Source organism: Protopterus annectens, chromosome 8.part0, assembly GCF_019279795.1.
Source record: "Protopterus annectens isolate FY-2018-M chromosome 8.part0, PAN1.0, whole genome shotgun sequence".
Taxonomy (NCBI): domain Eukaryota; kingdom Metazoa; phylum Chordata; order Ceratodontiformes; family Protopteridae; genus Protopterus; species Protopterus annectens.
In genome coordinates, this window is record NC_056741.1 from 1,225,266,149 (window position 1) to 1,225,292,923 (window position 26,775).

The 26,775-nt window shown below is 39.6% G+C and overlaps 1 protein-coding gene across 1 annotated transcript in view; it reads left to right on the top strand.

Annotated features, from left to right (window-relative positions):
* Positions 1–8,020: 8,020 nt before the first annotated feature.
* LOC122809320 (nudix hydrolase 20, chloroplastic-like) overlaps positions 8,021–26,775 on the top strand; it is a 566,695-nt gene continuing 547,940 nt past the window's right edge. Inside the window, exon 1 of the mRNA XM_044080720.1 lies at positions 8,021–8,124. Within this exon, the coding sequence (XP_043936655.1) occupies positions 8,049–8,124 (76 nt within the window). The 5' untranslated portion in view covers positions 8,021–8,048. The remainder of the gene's footprint in view (positions 8,125–26,775) is intronic.

The following is a 26,775-nucleotide window of genomic DNA, read 5'->3' on the forward strand; positions in this document are numbered from 1 at the left end:
TAACATGTTCATAAATATGTTTATTAAATTTTCTAACAGTTTTATTCACATAAAAACTGGGACAGGATTCACAAAATGCTAAATACACTACTTTATGACTGTGACAGCTGTATCTACATTTGGCCCAAATTTGAATATTGTTATATTGTAAAGTAAAACAAGAACCTTCGTAAACATACCTATTATATTTATAATGTTGACAATGAACTGTCACAAAACAAAACTGACTTAATAGCCTGAAAAATCAAAATTAGCCTGGCCCATTTCAAATAATGATTTCAGATTATATGTTCTTCGATATACAAAAGTAGGTTTACTACTACAATACTAATGCCTTGTTACCTACAATAATTTTTCAGTTATCCTAAATAATATTTCTAATGATATGATTGTCACATGACATAGGTAGTAAAAAGGAACTGAAATAATTGTCAGATTTGCTATTAGTTATAGTTAAATTGCCACCCTTAAAACTGTAACCATATCTCAAAATAGGTTTGAAACTAGAATGTCTCTTCAAAATTACTTCTTGTAAAACTGAGGTTAAAAAATCACTAGAATAACCTCTCTCCAAAAATAAACTTTTAAGGCAACATGATTCAGTCTCAAAAGTTGAGTCATCACCAGTCAATCTATTCAAAATTGTCCCCTTACACATTCTTTTTTATAAAAACGGATGTTGACTATTCATACATAAATAATTGTTTACAACAGTTGGTTTTATAAAAATATTGCTCTGAAAACATTTTTGTGAGTCTCACTAGAAACCATCACATCAAAAAATGATACCTGGTAACCTCTACCACCGTAAGAAATTTTTAAAAACTAGTAGATTTATTTAAAAAATCAAATGGTGGTTCAAAGGTCTTTCTAGTACCTTCCCATAACAAATCATGTAGGTAATGTCAATAAATATGTACAGTCTTAAAAAATGGATGCCTGACAAGAAATTCTTGCTCCCACAAACTAATAACCAGATTCACAAAGGAAGAACTAACTTTTGCTCCCATTGCAACTCCTTTTTTCTGTACATAAAATTTACCATCAGAAATAAAGAGGTTATGATTGAGAACAAGATTATAGTGTTTATGAAACACATAGAGAAATCAGTAGATTTACTTAAATAATTTCTGACAAAATTAATGCCAATGTCCTGGTCAACACTAGTGTAGAGTGAAACAACATCCAGAGTAATTAAACAATATTATCTATCATCAAGTACAAAGTTATGTAACATGTCCAAAAGCAACCAAGAATCCCTCAAAAAAATTGTGGCTTCTGTACCATTGGATGTAAAATAGAATCAAGATATACTAAAATATGTTCTATTTTTTTATAAAAGTCAGCGGCTATAATAGCTCTAAAGGGGGGTTGTATCCTATCTTTGTGCATCTTGGGAATACCAAAAAATCTTATTATTTTAGGAAAATCTGCCTTCAAAAATTCACAAAGAGAAAAATCAATACTTCCTTGTCAATTTCAACAAAACAATAATTAATAAAACTTAAAGTAATTTCTTCATAACAAGAATGGTCATTCAGCATAAGACTGATGGTATCAGCATAATCTTTGACATTGATAATAACCACCCCATTACCTTTATCTGCCTTCATGATTCTCAAATCATGTTTCTCTGTAAATTCTCTTAAAGCAACTCTTACATCAAAAGTCAAATGTTGAACCCTGATTTTATTGCCATTAAGACTTTTTCTTAATTCTTCTTCACATGTATCCTGAAACACTTGCAGTGTACTGTGTAAAACAGGATTGAATGTACTTCCGTTTTTAAAACCAATATTAATCTCATTATGGATTTCTGGAAAATCATTTACAGTATAACTTAAATTTAACTTTTGTACATAAAGTTTTAAATCAACCAGAACCTTTACAATATTGGCTCTGTTGGATGGAATAAATGACAGGCCCTTTTTAAAATACTTGAACTATGACAATTAAGAGAAAAATTACTAAGATTAAACACTTGAAAATTATTATTATGATAAATGGATATGCAGAGTAGTGGAAATTAAGATGGGAGATGAGCAGCTCAAATTGATATCAGTATGTAGCACAAGTGACCTGATGTTTGCAGTGAGACAGTTAGTTGAGTAGAAGCTACAGATGAGGAAAGAGTCCAACTGGGCATTCCTAGACTTGGAGAAAGTATACAACAAGATCCCAGGAAAGCTGATTTTGGCAGTACTGTAGTGGTCAGTGTGGTCAGTGCAGGCTATGTAAAAGGACCCAATGACTGAAGTATGAACAGTGTTTGGTCTCACAGAGGGGTTCCCAGTGGGAGTGGGTGTGCACCAGGGTTCAACTCTGAGCCCACTGCTGCTCATACTAGTGATGGACTACATTAGCAAACAAGTCAAAGGGCACAGATCAAAAAAGTTGCTGTATGCAGGTGATATGGCATTACACGCAGACTCTGAGCAAGACCTTCAGCAAAGGATAAGAATGGAATGTTAAACTGAAGGCACATGAGATGAAACTAAATACAGGTAAGACAATGGCAATGGCAGCAAATTGCGAAAATCAGAAAATGCTAAGACTTGAGATAGAAGGGAAGATAATCGTGCAGGTTAACAGCTTCAAGTATCTGGGAGGGGTGGTTGAGGAGAAGTCAAGTCTGAATGAAGAGGTCAAAGCTAGAATCAGAGAGGCTGCAGCCAACTGGCATAGAGTGTCGGGTATAGATTTAAATGATGATTTTCCTTTATTTATAACCTCTTTTTCAACCTTTTCAACCAACTCTATCGGGTATCCTCTCTCATACAACATATCTTTAAAAATATTTATTTCACTATCAAACATGTTTTCTTCAGAGATCCTCCAAGAAAGTCTGACCATTTGTCCCTTAACCAAACTGTATTTTATTTATTTGGGTGATAACTATTAATATTAAAAAACAAATATGAGTTAGAAAATGTTAATTTACAATAAATGGATGAATCAAATCTCCTATCAGCCTAATTTTTATACACCATTACATCTAAAAAGTTAATATAATTAACATTCACTTCATGAGTAAATTTAATAATTTCAGTACTGTTGTTAATACATACCATAAATTCATCAGTCATTGAGATCCCCCTTCCACTGTAAAATATATTATCCAAAAATGTTATATAAAACTTTATATTAAAATTCAGACTTAACTACAAACTTAGTGTTCCAATACCACATAACAATATTGGCATATATGGGTGCTGAGGCTGCAACCACAGCAACACCTCTTGTTTGTTTAAAAATTCCTCCCTCGAAGAAAACAAACTTATTATATAAAACCAGTTCCATATATAAACTTAACTTCCTAACATCTCTATCTGAAAATTTGTCAAAGGTAGTTAATACTAATGTAAACCATTCCAGACCAATACCACATGGTATAACCAAAAATAAGTCTTTTACATTAATAGTTGCCAATAATATCTCTGCCTCACCCTCAACATCATGTAACAATTATAAAAAATCCAAGAGTCTTTTAAAACATATTGTTTATCTAAAAAGAATGGTTTCAGTTTAAAAAAAACGTATATTTCACTGTTGGTTCTGTTTTGAAACCCACAGAGACCACAGTAGGTCTTAAGGGTGGATTCAAAATATTCTTGTAGATCTTGGGAATACCAAAGAAATGAGGAAATAATAGAATAAATAATCAGATAGTGTATTTTCCTCAGTTAAATCCCCAGAAATTAACAAATCATAAAGTATGATATCATTAGCTTTAAAAGCAATCACAGCTTCTTTGATGGAAATGGTAATATAATTCCCTTCATCATACAATAATTGCAAGTTTTTTTGATTGTATAAAATCACATCCATCAAAACCACCCTCCCCCTTTGTCAGGTTTCATCACTCAAACAGTTGGGCTGTTTCTCAACTGTTGTGACAATTAATTTCCTACTTAGCCAAATTATAAAATTTAGAATGTTCCATTTGTTCAATAAAATTACTAAATTCTGCATCACATGTAATATGAAAATTGTTTAAAAGGGGTTTCATTGGGGGGAATAAATATTTTTCTTTTTAAATAATAAGGAACAAATTCATCTTTACCATCAACAAACAATTAAATATTAATTTTCCTTAAAAATAATTTCAGTTCAATAAGCATGTCAACCAGATTTATAGGTGTAGCTGGAACAAAAGAAAATCCTTTTACAAAATAACGTAGCATGAGTATCATTTACTTCTAACTTACTATAGTTATACATTTATTTATTTATTAATTAAATTAAAGGTAAATATGAAATCTTCAGAACCAAGACAGTCAATTACTGCCAATTCATCCTGCCTCTCATGTTCCCCCTGTGAGACCTGTCCTGAGGTCTTCCCTCTTTGGGATGAATAAATTCACTGAATGGATTGGTTGTGCTAACCTTTCAAGCTTCTCAGTGGGGAAACTCAAAAAAAATTTTATCAGTATTAATGTTGTAAACTGCCTTAGGTTCCCCCTGAAAATCATTATGCAAACAGGAATGGGTACCATCATAAAATAGTACATTAATATTACAATTAATGTCCTTGCCTCTCTTGGTTAATGTATATACATTACCAGTCTCATAATCTCTCATGTCCCTGACTAATTTCTTACACTTCATATCATAGTTATTTTTACAATTGTCATCAATTATCTGAATAATATTAGCAAATTCGTAACTTTTACTTTCAAAGAGCAAGTCATTGGTTATAAATACCTCAAACTCCTTGATTTCCTTAGCTAAAGTTTCCACAGTCCTATTTTTGTATTTCATGAGAATGAATAGAAGTTACAAACCAGCTCAGCCAAATAATTGAAAAAGTTCCTTATACAGTAACAACCTTTTCATGACTTTATTTGGAAATTTAAAGATCCTCAGACCCACAGGGATGCTTTTTTTTAATGCACCTCCTTAGGAATGCATTATCCAAAAACAAGGATATATATTTAGCAAGCTTCTTCTCAAAGAAATAAAAGTGGTCACCCAGAGAACTGGATGTACTCACGTCCTGTCTTCTTCCTTCAACAGTAAATAAAAATAGTTGGTTGAGCCAAATCATAAAATTAGTTCTCCCTATAGTTCCTCCAGTGGTCATGGAAACAGAATGGTTCCCCCCTTGACTGCTATCAGTCACCAAATGACTAATTTGACCTCTTAGTATCTGTTGAGAATCAAAGGGAATACTAGAAAGTTAATTCAAAGTGTGAATAGTGTTTTTAAGGGGTCCAATGTCAGTACACTCACCAAAAGATGCAGCAGCATAATTACTGGTGTTTTCAAAACTGGAGCGAATTTCACTTGCAGTATCTCCCGCTCCAGCTCTGAAAACCATGGTACATGGTACAGGCTTTTGTTGGCATATAAAATATTGTATTATAGCTATTGGAATCAATCAGAGGAGGCTAGAATGGATTGAGAAGAGGGATTAGATAAGCATTTAACAAAGAAACAATGGGAGGATCTATGTAAGTCTTACAAATATGCAACAAAGTCTAGAAGATTTACAATCATTGCTTGGAAGTATTTGCATAGGTTTTTTATACCTCAAGCAGACTCCAAAGAAATTTTCCTCAGGAAGTAAGTGTGATGGAGAAGAAAGAGAGAATTGGGAACATATTTTTGTGAGTGTAATGAGTATTTATGTGCTCATTCTGCTTTTTTTTGCATATATTCTTTCAATAATGTATGTCAGTTTCCATGTTTACTTAAACTGTGACAACCACTACTTTAATAAAGGGTGGTTGACTTAGTGTGGCCCTATTTATGCTGTAGTAGCTATGTACATAAGAAAAAAAAATGTTGCCCATTAAAATGGTCTGGTTATATCCAGGATTTTTGGAACTGTATTAAGATCTTCAAGGTGGTTGTCCCCCATAAAGGCAGTACCCTGAAATTTCTTTTTTACAAACTTATGTGCTTCTGCAATCTATCCCCACACCAACATAAATTTATTGTCCACGTGACAAGTTGTTTTGTAATTCAAATGCATGTAGTAGTTGAGTTGGTCATATAAGTATATTTTCTTTTGAGAACCTCAGTATGGCACTTATTGTATATAGTGTATATAGGTATTATGTTTTGTGTTATGTTCTGGCTATTTCTGTTATATTTTGTGAATCTGCTTTGACCCAAGCTTTGTATTAACAAACATTAAATATGTTTCTATCATACCACATTAAGTATTCTATATGTATGATTTAAAAGAAAAATAAAAAAAAATATTTGTACTACAGTGAATACATTTAATCAGAATGCTAGTAAATGGACCCAGCCAGCTGATGAGGACTAGGGAGTTACTAAGTACTATCAGTCATGACGTAACATAAGAAACTTAAGACATGCTACCTTCATACCTCTCAAACCCTTAGCATGAGAAATCTAAACAAAGCCTATAGTAATAAGGTGACAGAGGCCCAAAAATATGCACAGATGTTAAATATTGCTCTTATAAACTTAGAATGGTGCTACAGTAACAGGTTTTGTGTTACCATGAATTTTTTTGAAGGCTACAAAGTCTGAAACTTAAAAGTATGCCATTATTTAGTCACATCAATCCTCCTTGATTTGCCAGAAAACCACAAACTTTATGGAGAACAGACCAAAAATATTAAATGAAAATCTGGACAGTTGAGAAGTGCTGCTGCCACTACTTCTTTAATCTGTCACCTGAAGTGTGTGCTTGGATAGGGACTGATACAAGAAAAGACAGCTCCTAAATGTTTTATACCATGAATGGCTTCCCCTCCCCTGAAATTATCTATGGTATGATCCCAGTTATTCTCATTAAGGGAGTATATCATTTTATAGACCATGGAATAGGTAACGCCAATCTATAAACTAATCATAACTCTCAACCACTTAGCAAAAAAAAAATCGTGACAAAGCCTAAAATAATGGGGAGGGGGGCAATTTATTTATTTTATTTATTTACATTTGTTGACCAGGAAAGTCCACTGGGTCAGAAACCCATTTTCAGTGGAGACCCGGGGAGAAAAGGTCCACGTTAAATTTAGATTACACAGAGTAACAAAATTACAGATTTACAACAAGGAGGACATCGTAGTCTAACCAAGTACAGCAAATACAAGACTAAGGAATTTATACAGTTGAGAGAATGACAATATTGGATAATTAAGTAATAACCGACGATGTGGTGTGGCACATTGAAGATTTACCCACGGTTGGTGTGATTAAATAAAGCCAACCGTGGGTAAATTTCAATATACCACAACCACTGAGTCGGTTATTGCTATTATACAATGACATTATTTAAGAAAAAAAAAACACTTTTCTTAAGTCTTTGTATAATGGCGCATTACTGTTCTTCCGCAGGTTGTGGTACACTGCTTCCCTGTTTTGATGTACTGAGCATGCGTATGGGACTTGCGTCCCATGCATACTCAGTACATCAATGCTTTGAAACGGAAGCAATGGAGAAAAAAAGTCTCCGTTGCTCCATTTTTTTCCTTTTATTTTTATTTATTTATTTATTTTTATTCATTAAAAAAAATATTTTGAGCACTTTATACCAATGGAAAAAAGTCCAGGTGACCAGACCTTTTTCCATTGGTATATTGTAGGATTTACAATGGCACGCTGGCCAATCAGTGTGCATGTTTTGGAATATTAATGTAGGGGGGGTTCATTGCATAATTCTTAATAACAACATAGACCCAAAAATAGGTACAGATTTTATATGCTGTTCTTATAAACTTACAAAGTTGTCAGAATAAAATGATTTTTGTTAGCATGCATTTTTTTTTCTGAAGGATATTAAGCCTGAAACTCGGTGTATGTCATTGTTTGGTGATTTCAATCCTGAGTGATGTACCAGTAAACCAGAAATTTTATGAGGGACAGACTAAAAATATGAGGCAAAAATATATACATTTGAGAGGTATGAATTTAATGGGACAGATTATTTCGAGCTTAAGAAAACAACCCGCAAAAGCAACTAGCTTAGTTCTTTCCTATGCAGCTATAAAAAATTAAAGCAAGAGATGGGAAAGCGCATGCGTATGTATTTGCTCACTTTCACGCATTACAGCAGAAGACCGGGTATGGCGACGTCTTGCAGTACTTGGTCAGAACGAATCGTTCAGCTAGTGCGGATGATGAATTCGTTCCATGCAGAAGGTGGGCGGTCCCAGTGTTGTATTTTCATTGTTTTTAGGTGTAGATGCGTCACTTTTGATTCTGTGGAGTTTGGAAGTGACACTATAAAATGTATAATGCGGTCTGGTCACACTTAGGAACTAAGAATGGGTTACTACAATGTTGACGTCGATAGTTTAATTGTTGATATTTCTGTCGTGGGTGGGTGTTGAGTTAAAGGAAGTGAAGGGGACACATATCGTTGTTGGACCTTGCTTGCAAAGTTAAAAGGTGTACGAGTTTCATTTTGCAATATTTGACTGACCCACCAGATTAATTGTTTTGGCTTAAAAAGTACACTGTTTTGAAAATATTACATATAGTCCTGATTCTCTTTTGCACTTCCTGTGAAATAAGACGTGGCCGTGCACTGTCCTGGCACCCGTGCACTAGATTTTTGATTTAATACATCTCTTCACCCACTTGTTAGCTAGAAGATGACTATATGGGAAATAGGAAATATATAAATGTAATTGCACTTACAGGAAATCTGCATTCTTGACGGTCTTCGAGCAGTAATGTACACTAAGTTGCGAAACTATGAAATCTAACGCTGATTTCGTTCCTCTGATTTAGCACAATTTTATTGATTTTTCTTTATAAAGCGAGTCCTTATCAGGGGTACGTCCATTATTAAATTATTGAACTAAATCTGCGTGTTCATTTTTATCACCAACTCTTTAGTCAATAATTTGATAGTCTTCTCTGCAACATAAGTTCCTCCCACACACTTTTAATTGACTACTACCTCTCAACTGTCCAGATTTTCGCCACATATGTTTGACCTGTGCCTCATTAAATGTTTGTTTACTGGTAAATCATTGAGGATTGACGTTAGGTAATAATGACAAACATTTGAGTTTCATACCTCATATCCTTTAGAAAATTCATGCTAATGCAAAACCTGTTATTGTATCAACTTTTAAAGTTTGTAATAGCAATATTAAAAGAATGGGTACTTTTCCGTTATCAGGGCAACAGTTCTAATGAGCACGCAGTGATTGCTGCTGATTTTCTGTCTATCTGTTAATACTTGGCTATGCTTGTACCTCGTGGTTATTTAATTCACTGACCGTCTGTGAGCTAGCCTTCCTAAAAATTCATCCCCAACAAACCTAAACACTAATTAAGCGGCCTTATAATCACTTCAGATGTGAGGTAAATTTTATAAAAGTCTAAGTTACGACCTGAGCAATTCTATAGTGCCGAATACGTAGTTGCCTCTTCTCATCCTATGACTGATTGTTTTACTATTACTAACTCCTGTGATTGTTTTCTACTGCTTTACGTTGCCTTTCTGGTGTTTAGGAACGGCTTGTTGTAGTTTGGCTTATTGGTAACTCCTGTAATAAACAAGTTAAATGCATGACGTGTTAATGTTGTTGTACTTGTATTCGTGCGCACGTAAGTTCCAATTCATGATGCATTACATTTTACTTTATTAACTGAAGATAGAGTTGCACTTTGCATACGGTCGTGTATTGTGTTACAGCTCATGGAAACAGCATTGTCAAAAAACACAAGACACTACAATAATCTAAACACACTCCAAACTCTGTTTACAATACTTATGTCAAGGGTTTGGTATGCAAATATTTTCCTGTAAGCACCAATGACATGTTGACTAGCTGCCTTCTGTTCCAAATAAAAGTTCGCTTTCAGTTCCTATGCCATATGCGAAACGTAATATGAAAATCTGAGTCCAAACCAAAGAACAGTTTATCGCTGGCTATTAGTACACACTATTTGGTGTACCCGCTAGGCTGTTCCCCTCTGAAGGCACCATGAAAGCTATCCTTGCCTTAAACAAGTGCGACTTCATAGTACGGACACACACAGAAGAGAAAATGTAACTTATAGATAACCGACAGCAAAGGTAAATTTTCCACTGAAGCAGACTAAAATTTATACACAACAGTAATAAACTGCACCACTTACAAATACAAGTCCATCATGCACTTGTTTGGAAAAGTAGCTTATATCCGAAGTAAGATGCACTTGTTTCCTGGAACTAGAGATGAGTGCAATTTAGCTAGAACTACAAGAAAGTAGTTGGGCCGAAACAGAAAGCGCTCATTAAGACTGTTGCCCTGATAACGGAAAAGTACCTTTATTGTCCCTATTTTGGGGTCTTTGTTCTCCCATTGTTTATGACATTGTCAAGATTTCATACTCTAAGAGGTTGAGAGGTATAGCTGTGAATTTTAAAGTTAAGATATTGAGGTTGAGCGTCATATATGGGAAAACTACTCGGGTGCCAACTCCTTTTCCCAACGGTTGGAATTTATAAATTCCAACGCCCTGGATCAACTAATCCATTGTCCCACCAGGGGCTCCAATATCTTAGACCTGGTCATTACCAACATGAGAAATAGATGCACCACACCAGTGGTCACCCCCTCATTGGTCAGGTCTGACCATAAGCAAATCACCTTTGATATCCACATCCCACCCCCACCCCCAGTAAGGAAACCTCCTTAAAAAACTTCTCCAAAGCCAACTTCATGCTACTGAAGTCAGAAGTGACAAACTTCACAACACCCATGCAGACGGTATCTGGAAGTTCGACTGCAGAATCCTACACTAAGGCACTGTACGAGCACATCCACTCGTGCATGAATCGTGCCATCCCAAGTAGAACCAAGATGCTCTTCTCCAAAAAAAGGAAGCCAGTCTGGTGGTCCCCTGCTATAAACAAGCTATACAACAGAAGGAAGACTCTGTTGCAGAAAAGAGGAAAATCCCAGGATGCAAAATACTCCCTCACCAGCCTCAGTAAGAAGCTGAGATCCCTCATAAAATCCTCAAAAGCTAATTATGAAAATAAAATTTCCAAAGACAACCACAAGGCATTCTATAGTTATGTCAAGAATCTAAATGGCAATGCTCCGATCTGCTCTGAGCTACAACAGAATGGCATTAAATATACTGATCCCAAGGATATTGCCAATATCCTGGCAGATCGATTTAGTGCCAACTTCACCCCCTCTCACCCCCTAAAGGGCCCATCTCAATACCAAAAGATTGCCAAATTCCGATAATCACGACCACACAGGTAGAAACCACACTCTCCAAAGCTAAGAATACAGCATCCATGGGACCAGATCACATCACAGACTGTGTACTACATGAACTACAAAATGAAATGGCACCTCACCTAAGTGTCATGTTTAATCATAGCCTCACCTCAGGCTTCGTGCCCACTGAGTGGTGCACAGCTACAGTTATCCCGCTCCACAAGGGAGGATCCGCCTTGGATCCCGGGAACTACAGTCCCATCAGTCTGACAAGCCTGACCTGCAAGGGCATGGAACACATTATCATGGAACTTATAAACAAAGACATTGGCAACCTTCAAACACTGGACCCCACCCAGTTTGGGTTTGTGAAGGGCCAATCTTGTCTCCTGAATCTGATTGACTTCTTCGAATTAGTCTCCAGAGCTGTGGATGAGGGTAAGGCGGTCCACACAGCCTATCTGGACCTCGCCAAGGCCTTCGACACCATCCCCCACTCTGGAGTCATAGATAAACTTACTAAGCTGGGCATAAATAGTTTCATAGTTTAGTACTAGGCTATCTGCCCTGGGGCATTTGTAAGCCTAGCCATTGTGATGTGGCTATCGCCACCCCATGAAATGGTACAAAAATGCACAGAATAGATTTAGAATACTGTGCCTCTGTCTAGTAGTGACACAGTGAAGGCCCCCTTATATAATAGAATTAGTTTACTGTGCCCCTGTCTAGCAGTGACACAGATGTGACCCCTGGGGTAAACTTACGATCTCCCATCCACTCATCAAGATTTCTCTTGAAGAGAGTCAGTGAGGGGCTCTGCCTAACATGAACTGGGATCTTGTTCCAAAGCATGAGAAGCCTCTGGGTTAAGAATCTATCCCTCCAGCATGTCCTATTCATACTTGTGCCGAGGTTTAAGTCTTTAGCTATCGTGGACCTGATGGATTTGGATTTTCTGAGGTGGAGCATGTCCATCAGATCCTGATTGGACATGGCCTTGTACGTCAGGCAGAGATCACCTCTGAGCAGGCGGTATGCTACTGAATAGAGTTTCTTTAGTCTGGCAGAATAAGACATATGTTGGAGAGCCTTGATCCTCTTGGTGAGGTACTTTTGTGGTCTCTCCAGCTGTTGCAAATGCCTGGTGAGGTACATACCAAATGGGGCATTGTACTCAATCATGGGTCTGATGAGGGAGGAGTGTAGGGGTACAATGACATCCTTGGATCTGGATGTGAATCCCTTCATGATGAGGTGTGCAAGGTAGAATGTTTTTCTAACCACTTTGGCAACGTGGGTGTCAAATGAGAGGTCGCTGTCGACTTGGGTCCCTAGGTCTCTGATTACTTTTTCCGTACTCAGTGGGTTGCTGTCTATGTAATAATTTGTGGGTACTTTGTTTTTCCCAAAGGGGATGACTATACATTTTTTGGCATTTAGTTTAAGGCCGTGACTCCGGCACCAGTTGTCTGTTTTTGTGAGGCCTTTTTGTAGGATGTATGTGTCCGCTGGTGTATTGACTATGCCTAGTTTGCAACCATCTGCGAACTTTGTCAGCTACAACCCTCCCATGTTTGCTTTAACATCTGAGAAATAAATGCCGAACAAGAGGGGTCCCAGGACAGATCCCTGTGAGACACCACTTGTGACTGGCTTTGAGTCTGACATTGCTCCAGCGATTTTAACTGTATGGGTTCTGTCCTTTAGCCAGTTTGCAACCCATCTAGTGACATAAGGGTTTATGTTTAAGCTGGTGAGCTTATCTATGATGCCTGAGTGTGGTATTGTGTCGAAGGCCTTAGCCAAGTCCAGGTAGGCTGTATGGACTGCTTTGCCCTCATCAATGGTTCTAGTGACTGTTTCGAAAAATTCAGCCAGGTTCAAAAGGCAGGATCTGCCCTTTACAAAGCCAAACTGGGTGGGGTCAAGTGTCTGTAGGTCCCCTATGTCGCTGTTTATGAGTTCCATAATGATTCTTTCCATAGCTTTGCAGACCAGGCTGGTTAAGCTTATGGGGCGGTAGTTCCCAGAGTCTGTAGAGGTACCCCCTTTGTGGAGTGGGACCACTGTTGCTGTACGCCAGTGTTCAGGTACATATCCTGTAGTAAGGCTAAGGTTAAATAGCATTTTTATGTACGGGTTTAGCTCCTCTTGGAGTTCACGTAGCACGCAACCTGGGATACTGTCAGGTCCCATTGATGCTGTGTTTTTAGCTTTGTTGAGGGCGGTTCTCACTTGGACATCTAAGATGACAGGGAGATTACATTCAGCTGGGATAAGTATTTCTTCTTTTGGGGGTAAGGGAGGGGAGAAATTTGCACTGAACCTGTCAGCCAGAATGTTGGCAATATCTGTGGGTTCAGTGTATTTTTTGTTGTTGTGAACTAACTCTGAGCATATCTGAGGGTTTCCGCCCAGGTTTCTAACATAGCTGAAGAAGGCTTTGTGGTTATCTTTAGTGTCCTTAGCGATTTTTCTCTCAAAGTTGGCCTTGGATGTTTTTATGAGAGAACGTAGTTTTCTGCTAATGTTGATCAGAGATGTCTTCCCTTTATGGGATTTTGCTCTGTCGTGCAGTAGCTTCCTTTTGTTATACAATTTGTTAATGGCTGAGGTCCACCAGACAGGACGCTTGCCTTTGGTGGAGAGGGACTTGGATTTATTTGGGATTGCATGATCCATGCATTCTTGGAGATGTCCATAGAAAGCATTTGTGAAGGATTCGGCATTGTGGGATGTGGTATCCACTGGCCCAGTGGGCTTAAAGGATACCATCTCAGTCTTAAGAAGAGTGAAGTCTGCTTTTGAGAAGTTTTTCACTGTGGTCTTTTGTGCTGGGGGTGGAGGTGGGATATGTATATCCAGGGTGATTAGTTTGTGGTCAGATCTCACGAGTGAGGGGTATACCTCTGGTGTGGAGCATTTTGTCCCCATGTTTGTGATGATCAGGTCTAGTATATTATCTCCCCTAGTGGGAGAGGTGACTAGTTGTTCCAGTGCATTTGAATTTATTGAAGTCTCCCAGTATGATGGTATTTTGTGATACATTCATATCCTCCAATGTCTTCAGGAAGGCTGAGTGGGGTTCCTGAGATTGGGAGGATGGTCTGTAACATGCTACCAGTTGTATAGCAGTTTTGCCTATGGTTAGTTGCACCTGTATGGTCTCTGATGCTTCATGTGTTGCTACTAACCTTGAGGTGTGGGTGTCCTTGATGAATATGGACACTCTCCCCTCCCTTTGTGGTTCGGCTCGGGTTTTGGGGCCGAAAAGCATGATACGAGGTATAGCCTGGTAGTGCTGGGGTGCTCTCAGGAATCTTGAACCAGGTTTCAGTTACTGCACAGACGTCGATGTTCTCATACTGAGGAGTGCATCGAGTGCCTGCATCTTGAGATTTAGACTTCTGGCGTTGAGCAGCATTACCCTTAGTTTTTTTTCATTTTTGTTTTCTAAGGAGGTGGGTTTGTCTTTTGAACCTTGCCTAAAAAAGGCACTATGGGGGTGGCAAGAGCCTTGGCCAATATCCGGAAGCCCAGTGGTGACAGGTGCAAGCCATCCCTTGCGAAGCAGCGTGGCTTGTCCAACATGTCATCCCAGGCAGACAGACATTGGATCCCCTTAGAATGACACCAGTACTTGAGCCAATTATTAAAGCTGATCATCTTGTCTTTGTATTGTGGCATCATTCTTGGTGAGGGCAAGATGCTGCTCAGGGTCAGGGTCATACCAGCCTGGGCTACATAATCAGAGAGCTCCTCTATGTCTCTTTTCATGTAGTCCAGGGAGGTACATCTCAGGTCATTCACGCCGGCATGGACAATGACAGAGTCATATTTGTACTTGCTTTGGAGTGACCTGAGTGCGTGTGTTATGTGGCGGATCCTAGCTCCCGATAGGCAGCTCACAGTCACCCTCTCCTTGTTCAGCCTGGTAAGCGGGACATCAGTGTGTATGACTATAGAGTCACCTATTACTAGTCACCTATTACTAGTGTATCAGGCATGGTGTTTGGCCTTAAGGGCTGTGATTGGTTGACACACTGGTTGACACACTGATTTATTGAAGTATGTGTTGCATGTGTTTTGTTTTGAGGTGGTGGATTTTTGGATGTCTACTTTGGGAGCCTCTGTTGTTTTGGTAAGTTTTTTATTAGAGCCTCCAAGTATGTCTTTGTGTTTTGGTTTGCAGTTGTGGTAGGTCTATGTGGGACTGGGTTTGCTGTGTGTGTGGTTACCATCTCCTCCTGTCTGGTCATGCCAGCTCTGAGTTGAGAGAGTTCAGCCTCCAGTTTGGCTATATAGTTGCATCTCTCACATGTATTTGTGTTTGTTGGGAGGAGGAGAGGGTTGTCTGTGTACATGAGACAATTGTAGCATTGTCTCAAGATACCCAGATTAACCAGCTGAACTGGAGAGGACGCCAGTACTCTACCACTCGACATGCTAGAACAGTATAAAGGGGTGCTGTGCCTTTAAGGGAAGTGGATATTCACAGGGGTGGTAGGTGGATGTAGTGCTTACTTAGTACGAGAGTGCTTACTTAGTAGAGAAGTTTTGAGAACAAGTGCTAGGCTTATAATATAGTGAGTAGTCTGATTATACTAAGAGTAGAGCTTCCTTAAGGGAAAATTTGAAGAGCAGACTTGGCGGAGCCAGAAGAAGTCTAACCTTGTTTAACCGGCGCGCACAACCACGCAAAGTCGTGTAAACGCGGATTTTAAACGGGGAACTACAAAAGAGCTAGAAATGGTCCAAAACAACCAATTACTACAGCTCTTGTGCTGAGGTCACTTCCTACAGGGACAGGTAGGCTGCTCAAGGCTCCCCACTCCCACTGGTGAGCAAAGAAACTTCCTTCTATCCAAGTAAGGTAATGGACAACACAGGAACTACACCACAGCCCGGAATACAGCAATGCCTGTAAACTGATCTAAACTAGTCAAGGAGAGGCGGGAAAACAAGGATTATTTTTTTATTTTTTTGATAGAAACACACAGAAAATGCAGAAAGAGTGATAAATCATTTACACAGGCTAGCACACCTTAGTGGGCAGCCTCAACAGTTAAATTAAACAAACAAACAAACAAACTTTTGATCAAATTCGACTAAAAAGTAACTTTAAGTGCAGATTTTAAAATAATGCAGCAAACAGCTAAAAAAACAGTTTAAGCTTGTTAAGGGTAAGCTGGAGAAGCTATTCCAAGCAAAAAAACAGCAAAGCTACTTAAATCCAGAAAGTAGTCGCTTTTCTGAGTTCTCTGTAGCTAGGACCACTCTGCAGGACCACGAGGAGCTTGTCCGAGTAGTATAGCCAGAAAAAAATGCCCAGAGGCGGATTTTAAACAGGGAACTACAAAAGAGCTAGAAATGGTCCGAAACAACCAATTACTACAGCTGTTGTGCTGAGGTCACTGCTCAAGGCTCCCCACGTCACTCGATGGGTTGCCAACTGGTTTACTGACAGAACCCAGACTGTAAAAGTAGCCAACTCCAAATCCAGCTCCAGACAAGTGACACGTGGAGTACCTCAGGGTTTAGTTCTGGGACCACTCTTGCTTGGCATCTACTTCTCTGAAGTACAGGCCAACACTAAGGGACTCTGGCTAACAAAGTTCGCAGATGACTGCAAACCGGGAGCCATTATTGAATCCCCAAATGATGTGGATATTCTACAAAAGGGCCTTACAGAAACAGATGCCTGGTGCCAGAGCCATGGGCTCAAGCTTAATGCCAAGAAATGTATAGTTATCCCCTTTGGAAAAAAACATGTACCCATGAATTATCACATAGGTGGCAGGACACTAAACATCGAAAGTGTGATGAGAGACCTAGGGACACAGTTGGACAGTGGTCTCACTTTCGATAACCACATCGCCACAACAGTCAGGAAATCCTTCTATGTGGCACACCTCATCACTAAGGGCTTTTCATCCAGAAAAAAGGAGGTCATTGTCCCACTGTACTCATCCCTCATTAGACCTATTATAGAGTATACTGCCCCGTTTGGTATGTACCTCACAAGACATCTACAACAGCTGGAAAGGCCACAGAAATACCTCACTAAAAGATTCACAGGCCTAAAGCAGATGCCATATGCTGACCGTCTAAAAAAAACTCCAGCTATACTCTGTGGCATATCGTCGACTCAGAGGCGATCTCTGCTTAACCTACAAGGCCATGTCAAACCCTGAGCTGTTGGACATGCTCCACATAAAGAAATCCCAATCCCTCAGAGCTGCACGCTCCAGGGATCTAAACCTTGTCATCACAATGAACAAAACATGCTGGAGGGATAGGTTCCTGACCCTGAGACTCCCCATACTCTGGAACAGACTGCCCATACATGTCAAGCAGAGCGCCTCCTTGGCCCTCTTCAAAAGGAACCTTGATGATTGGATGGGAGATAGGAAATTCACCCCGGGGATCTTGTCAGTCACCCTGCTAGACAGGGGTCCAGAGAAGTAAATATTGTGGGAAGAAATATCCAGGGAATTGTTATGGCTAGGCTTGCATAGGCCCTAGGGCCGATAGCCTAGTACCAACCTATGAAACTATATATGTACATAATGTATTATAACACTATTCTGTAGCTTGGATGAAGAAGACTAACTTATTTCCTTATTTAATATATTGCTAATTTTTGTTGGTGAGACTTTCTCATCAGAATTTCTACAAGATATAAATTATTATTATATGAGCTCTGAGCTTTGCTCCGGCTAAGATCTACCTTAAATCAACTGGCCATATAAGTGAATTTAAGTACACTTTTATCGGTTCTTTTTCATATAGTTCTGCATTTAATTTACTTATTTGTGTTTCTCTTTGAATATTAACTCAACTGAAAGTTGCGGCTGTGTTTCTACAGTTAGTTCTCTACCCACCCTCCCTGGTCTTGTTGTGGTGTTAATGTTGGTGGCTTTGAAATTGCCCGCCCCTCTTGTAAATTTGTATTTGGGTACTCCTTCTGGGCCCATCTCATTTGCTCACTCAACTGAGTGCAATGAGATCATATTCTGATTTCAGGCACTCCTACTGTGTGCAAAGAGAGCATTTGGGAAGGACAGCCCCTGTAGCCTCTTAATCCTGCTCTGTTCCCTCCCTCAGAAAAAAAATAATATATATACATATTTTATTCAGCTGCTCTTACTGTAACTGTCTTAGTTGTTGTTCTGCCTTACTCTGCACTTATTACTGCTTGTTAGTAGCCTTCTAATTTACTGCCTTCTGCACTTGTTTTTAGTCATTTGTTAATTTAATTGCGTTTATTTAAACTGTATTTGCTGTAATATTGCTACACACTCGTGTGCTAGCCTGCACTGCAATTTGAATTGTAATTACTGCTGTTTTAGCTGCTTTTCTGTAAAAAAAAAAAAAAAAAAATTCTAAGCTTGTTTCCTGCCTTTCCTGTAACAAGTCTAGTCCAGATACAGACTTACTGTATCCAGGACTGTTGGTAAGCTTCTGAGCCCCCCCAAGCCTTTCTGTGTTGGAGGGAAGCCTTCTAGTTTATCAGTGGGAATGGTAAGCACTAAGTAGCCTATCTACCACTGGAAGAGTGTGTTTTGGCCCAGAAATTGTAGTTCATTGGCCGTTTGAGCAGTTTTTCCAACTCTTTCTACTTTCTGGTTTAAAAGCCCATGTTTGCGTTTGGTCCTCATCATTCCTGTAAATAGTGTAGTCCAGATACAGATTTGCTGTATCCAGGACTGTTGGTAAGCTTCTGAGCCCCTCAAGCCCCTCTGTGTTGGAGAGAAGCCTTCTAGCTTGGGGGTGGTAAGCACTAGGTAACCTATCTACCACAGGAGGAGTGGTTTCTGGCCCAGAAATTATAGTTTATTGGCCATTTGGGAAGCTTTTCCATCTCTTTCAACCTACTGATTTATAAGTCTGTGTTTGTGCTTCTTTCCTGCCTTTCCTATTACTAGTCTAGTCCAGGTACAGATTTGCTGTATCCAGGACTCTTTGTAAGCATCTGAGCCCCCAAGCCTTTCCGTGTTGGAGGGTAGCCTTCTAGCCTATCAGTGGGAGTGGTAAGCCTTTCCATGTTGGAGGGAAGCCCTCTAGCTTATCTACCACAAGAGGAGTGGTCCCTGGCCCAGAAATTGTAGGTATTGGCTGTTTGAGCAGTTTTTTTTTCCATCTCTTTCAACTTTCTGGTTTGAAAGCCGCACTTGCGCCTGTTTCCCATCTTTCCTATAACTAGCCTAGTCCGGTTACAGAGTTGCTGTATCCAGGATTGTTAGTAATCTTCTGAGCCCCCCAAGCCTTTCTTTGTTGGAGGGAAGCCTTCTAACTTATCAGTGGGAGTTTTAAGCATTAGGTGGCCTATCTACCACAAGAGGAGTGGTTCCTGGCCCAGAAAGTGTAGCTATTGGCTATTTGGGCAGTTTTTTCCCATCTCTTTCAACTTTCTGGTTTAAAAGCCACATTTGCGCTTGTTTTCCACCTTTCCTGTAACTAGCCTAGTCCAGATACACAGTTGCTGTATCCAGGACTGTTGGTAAGCTTCTGAGCCCCTCAAGCCTTTTTGTGTTTGGAGGAAAGCCTTCTAGCTTATCAGTGGGAGTGGTAAGCACTAGATAGCCTGTCTACCACAAGAGGAGTGGTTCTTGGCCCAGAAATTGTAGTTTATTGACCATTTGGACAGTTTGTCCATCTCTTTCAACTTTCTGGTTTAAAAGACCACATCTGCGCTTGTTTCCCATCTTTCCTGTAACTAACCTGCTGGGAAGCACTAGAAAGCCTTAAACTGATACAAGCCTTCTAGCTTAGAAGAGAGTCTTTGGAGTGATTAAGTATCAGTTTTCTGTACTTTCTTGCTATACTTAACTGTTTTCCACTTAAACACTGATTTTTCCAGCGTTTATTGTGATTCAAAAGCTTGTTTTTTTCACATATTGTATTTATTTGACTGCCTGCACTTTTAAAAAGGCTTTTCTTGTTTAAATAATTTTTTAACTGTTGTAGGCTACACACTAAAGTGCGATAGCCTTTTCTGATCGTTTGTAGTTGTTTAAAGCTGTTTTAAGTGTATTTTTTTTTTTTTTTTTTACTGTTTTTGCCTTGGCTTTAAAAAAAAAAAAAACAAAACCAAAAAAAATTCCTGTGTCCCGCCTTTCTAAGCTAGTATAGTCCAGTTTTCAGCCTAGAGCTGAATTCAGGGCTGTGTTACAAGTTTCTGCATTGCCCATACCTTACTTGGATTGAAGGAAGTTTCTCTGTTCACCTGTGAGAGATGGGGAGCTTTGAGCAGCCCATCTATCCCTGGAGGAGTGGTTCCAGCCCAGAATTGGCCATTTTGGGCTAATTTCTATCTTTTTGATTTCCCTGCTATAAAAACTGCGTTTGCACGATTTTGTGCGCCGGACAGTGCCGGCTAGCTAGGGTTAAATTATTCCCGGCTCCACTAAGTCTCCTCTTCAGTTTTTCCCTTGAAACTAGTCTAACTCTTAACCTAAGCACTCAAAAAGCATCCTACAGCCCAGCACTTGCTGAGACCTAATAGCAAGCACTAATATACCCTGACACTTGATTGCCCAGCAAGACTCTTTATTCACCCCTCACCAACCAAGCGACTAAGCAGCTCATCCGACTATTCAGGCATGACCAAAGGGCAATTTCAGGTGTACTCTCCAGTCCAGCTGGTGAATCTGGATATCCTGAGGCAATGTTACAACTGCCTCATGTACACAGACTACCCTCTCTTCCTACCACAAAACACTAACATATGCGAGAGATGCAGTTATACAGCCAAACTGGAGGCCAAGCTGTCTCCACCCAAGACTGGAACAGACAGTCAAGAGGAGAAGGTTAACACTTGCACCACATCTCCAGCCACACACAGACCTACTAAACCAGCACTGGCAAAAAATACACATAAGTACACAAAATCATACTCGGAGGCTCTAAATAAAAACCTGCAAAAGCATCAGAGACCTCCAAAGCAGACACCCAAACAACGTGCACCTCCCATCACAAACCAGACCACACAAAAAACACAAAATCAGTGTGCCACACAATCACAGCCCTTAAGGTGAAATAACATACCTAACACACTAGTAATAGGTGACTCTATAGTCGGGCACACTGACGTCCCACTCACTAGGCTGGACAAGCAGAAGGTTTCTGTTAGCTGCCTGTCGGGAGCCAGAATCCGCCACATAACACAAGCACTCAGGTCAGTCCAGAACAAGTATAAATATGACTTTCATTGTGCATGTTGGTGTGAATGACCTGAGACATACCTCCCTGGACTACATGAAAAGAGACATGGAAGAGCTGAATGATACCTCAGTATAAAGAAAAAATGATCAATTTCAACAACTGGCTAAGCTTCTGGTGTCATTCAAAGGGGATCCAGTGTCTGTCAGTCTGGAACAACATGCTCGACAAGCCGCATTGCTTCATGAGAGACGGCTTGCACCTGTCACCCCTAGGCTTTCGAATACTGGCCAAGGCTCTTGCTGCCCCCATAGTGCCTTTTTTAGGCAAGGCTCAAAAGTCAAACCCACCTCCATAAACAGCACAATTAACAAAAAACTGAGGGTTATGCTACTCAACGCCAGGAGTTTAGATCTCAAAATGCACTCGCTCGAAGGACTCCTCAATATGGAGAATGTCGACATCTGTACAGTAACTGAAACCTGGTTCAAGGCTCCAGAGAGCACCCCAGCACTACCGGGCTACAATTCATACCACACGTTTCAGCCACAGAACACGGACCGAAACAGAAAAGGAGCGGGTGTATCCATATTCTTCAAGGATACCTACACCTCCAGGTTAGTGGCACAGTATGATACCTCTGAGATCATTCACGTGCAACTAACATCAGGAAAATCTGCAGTGCAAATTGTTGCCTGCTACAGATCCCCCTCCAGGACCACCACTCCCCCTTTCTGGAGACACTGGAAAACATGAAGGTCCTACCAAACACCCTGATATTGGGCGATTTCAATTACCCTACCATTAACTGGGAAAACTACTCGAGTACAAACTCCCAGGCCCAGCTCTTCTGGAATTCATCAACTCAAATGCCCTGGATCAGCTGGTAAACTCCCCTACCAAAGATGAAAACATATTGGACCTGGTCATCACAAGCATGGGCGACAGGTGTTCCAAACCGGAGGTCAACCCGTCACTGGTTAGATCAGACCATAAACTAATCACTCTGGATGTCCACACCCCACCACCACCCCCAGCTAAGGAAACCACAGTAAAAAAACTTTTCTAAAGCAAACTTCACCTTACTTAAGACAGAGGCGGTAAGTTTCACAGCCCCCACGCTAAAGGATAACTCTGCCCAAGATGCAGAAACCTTTACAAATGCACTCTATGAGCACCTACAAGGATGCATGGATTGTACCATCCCTAGCAAAACCAAGACTCACTCCTCTAAGAGAAGGAAACCAGTCTGGTGGACCCCTGCCATAAACAGGCTATACAATAGGAGGAGGAAATTTAGTTCAGAAAAAAAGCAAATCCCAAGAAGGAAAGACATCACAGATCAGTATCAGTAAGAAATTAAGGTCCCTCATAAAATCATCCAAGGCTAACTTCGAAAGAAAAATAGCCAAGGATTCAAAAGATAACTACAAAGCCTTCTTTAGCTATGTTAAGAATCTAAGTGCAACTCACAGATATGCACTGAACTAGTGAAAAATAGCACAAAATATACTGAACCTACTGATATTGCCAACATCCTGACTGATAGATTCAGTGCAAACTTCACCCCCAAAAGGGCCCACAACAATACCGGAAAAGTGTAGTGTCCCGGAAATCACAGACGCACAGGTGAAAATAGCCCTTTCAAAAGCCAAAAACACAGCATCATTGGGGCCAGATGGTGTCCCAGGCTGCGTCTTGCACAAACTACAGAATGAACTAACCCCCCACCTAAACACGCTGTTCAATCTCAGCCTCTCCACAAGCTATGTGCCCATAGAATGGTGCACAGCAACGATTATTCCACTCCACAAAGGAGGGGCCACATCTGACCCTGGTAACTATCGCCCCATAAGTCTGACTAGCCTGGTCTGCAAGGTTATGGAGCGCATCATCATGGAACTCATTAACAAAGACATTGGGAACCTCCAAACACTTGACCCGACCCAGTTCGGCTTTGTTAAGGGTAGATCATGCCTACTAAACCTGGTTGACTTCTTCGAGACGGTCACCAAGGCCATAGACGAGGGACAGGTTGTTCACACAGCCTACCTTGATCTCGCCAAGGCTTTCAACAACATTCCCCACTTGGGTATTACACAAAAACTCACCAGCCTGAACATAAACCCCTACATCACGAGATGGGTTGCCAGCTGACTTACAGGCAGAACTCACACGGTAAGAATAGCAGGCTCCAGGTCCGACTCTAAACCAGTCACAAGTGGTGTCCCACAAGGCTCGGTCCTGGGACACCCAACTGTTCAGCATATACTTCTCAGAAGTACAGGCAAACACAGGAGGACTATGGCTAACCAAGTTCGCCGATGACTGCAACTTGGGAGACATAATTGGCTCTCCAACTGACACAGACATCCTCCAAAAGGGCCGTACTGAGACGGACACCTGGTGTCAAAGTCATGGCCTCAGGCTAAATGCCAAAAAATGCATAGTCATCCCGTTTGGGCAAAACAAAACACCAACGAATTACCACATAGGTGGCAGCCCCCTTAATACAAAGAGGTAATAAGAGATCTGGGGACCCAGTTAGATAGTAATCTCTCCTTTGACAGTCATATTGCCCAAAGCAGTTAGGAAATGCTTCTATGTGGCCCATCTAATTACTAAAGGGTTCGCATCTAGAAATAAAGAGGTTATAGTGCCCCTCTACTTGTCACTCATCAGACCCATCATAGAGTACAATGCCCCATTTGGGATGTACCTCACAAGACACTTCCAACAGCTGAAGAGACCACAAAAGTACCTCACCAAGAGGATTATTGGCCTCAAACATATGTCCTATGCAGCCCGACAGAAAAAAAATTAGGCTGTACTCAGTGGCATATCTCTTACTCAGAGGTGATCTCTGTCTGACTTACAAAGCCGTGTCCAACTCAGAATTAATGGACATGCTCCACCTAAAGAAATCCAAGTCACTGCGAGCCACTCGCTGTAGTGAGCTAAACCTCGCCACAACAATAAGTAGAACATGCTTGAGGGATAGATTCCTGTCACAGAGACTCCCCATGCTTTGGAACAAAATTCCAAACTACATTAGGCAGAGCCCCTCACTAACACTCTTCAAGAGAAACCTTGACTAGTGGATGGGTAACAGAAAATACACCCTTGGGATCACTTCATTGGCTCTGCTTGACAGAGGATCAGTTAATTAATCAATGGGGTGGCGAAAGCCGACACACTCTGGCTAGGCTTATAAATGCCCTCGGGCAGATAGCCTAGTACCTACCTGTGAACCTATTACTTAAACTTAGCAGTGTGCCTTGCATATTTGGTTGTGAAGCAAAGAAAATGTTTGCATTCATGTTCCAACTTTAGTATGGGGGGGTTGCTGACATATTAAAATCAAGACCTATCAACTTGAATTTGTGGCTGTTTTGGTGAATTCTAAAGATCCTATGGGTCTTTTCAAAAGGAATGGGGAAGGGGGATATTTAAAACTTTGAAATGACAGTGTATGACATAAAGTGGAATAATTCAACAGGTTTGAAAGTAATTACTGCATATCATCACCAAACGGTCCTAACTACAGTTTCCCTACTTGTCATATACACATTTATTTCAGAGAGTTCCGTGCAGAGCTATACCATACTGTTTCATACTTTATTTGATAGTAACAGCTTTGCTGTTTCTGTGTAATCTCGTCTAAATGCATTTTACATTAATATAAATTCATTCCTTTAGTCCAGTTATAAGATTATGTGATCAATAAACAATGGTTTCCACATTTTCGAAACACAAAGCCTTAATACAAATAGGATTGCAACTTAAAAACTCTCCAGTATTTTGCATCTGCTGCATTGTTCTTCTACATCAATGTATCCTTCTCTGTTATATTACCTTTCTTGTTTAATCTTCAAAGTGATTTTGGTTTTAGTTGGGTAGTTTTTGGTCCACATAAAATTCATTAATGAAGTTTTATATGTCTCAGCTGTTTTTTTTCTTAATGGTGTTTTCTTTTAGATTAATACCCCCCTATTCTCCTGCTATCTACTATCTGTACACAATGTATTACAAACATACATTTTTATGAGTCAAATTCATTTTTAAACTAACTTTCACTTACATTTTTATTCAGGTCTAGTATTTCAGCATTCTGTTCAGATTGTTGTTCTGTCTTTCCTAATTTCCATCTGTCACTCAATTCTGTATTTTCATTTTCAGCATATTTCTTGACTTCTCATTCCAGTGTTACTTCATTGTTTGGCATATAAAGTGGAAGTGCAAGGACAAAACAATACATGGGCCATATTGTATTCATTCTGTGTTTTTATAAAATATATCTCTTTTAAAGGGCACTATTTTGTCCCCATAGATCTTGTAAAATATATTCATTATATCTTTTTTTTTTTCAGGTACAACATATAATCCAGTAATATACCCCTTAGCGTAGTAATACAGAGTTTATAAACATAACTTGTAGCACATGGAGTGCTGTGATTGTGGACTGAATTCAAGAAAAATATAAATTTAAGCATCTTTCTTTTGCAACAAAGGTTGTTAATCACCTTTCAGCATTGAAGAGCTGTAGTCTCACGGTAGATGGTTAACAACAGAATCCAAAACATTTACACGGCTTTAAGAGCTGTAAAACACATCAAACTGTCACAGGGCAGAATGAAGTGTCTAACCAATTATAAAGTCCTCTCTTCAGAGGGGCACTGTCTATATGGCATCACCAGATGTTTCAGTTTTCAGAGCTGCAAACCACTTTGCAATCCTACACTTTTTTCTGTAACTCGTAATACATATGAACAGCCAAAGTTCCATGTATCACAAAGAATTGTGATGGGATTTCTTCAGTTGTAACTCACCTGTTATTTATAAATTCTCAACATAGATGTCACGATTTGCCTCTTGAGTTTTGCTCCATTCCACTCTCTGGGTGAATTTCTTAACATCCATGTCTCTAAAGTATATATCTTGCTTATTATTAGAAACTCAAGTGTAATTCTGTGTTATTGTAAGTCATTCTAAAAGTATTGCATAAATTATATTTCATTACCTGTGTTTATAAATTTCCCAGTTTATGTATTTTCCTTGTATACATTTTTCAAAACACCATTCCTAATATTTTAAAATTGTCCAGACTAAGTTTTACCCTAATTCTGTTCTTATTACATCCATATCATTACCGTTTACTTTACTCCATGCGTATTATTTTTACAGTCTCCCTTAATTCCAAAATGCCTTTGTATCCAGTCTTTATTCTTTACTAATAGTACTAAATCATGTATATTAAGTCGTAACACATGAATACAAATACAGAGATCGTAATAAGCACACTTAACATAAATTTAACCTTTTTTTCACTACATAAGCCATACATAAAGCAAGTAAAATGTGGCTTAAATGACAACCCTGCTTAATGTTTTAATTTAGAGTGCTTTTACATATATGGCCATATATAGCACTTACAGCCATATATAGCACTTAC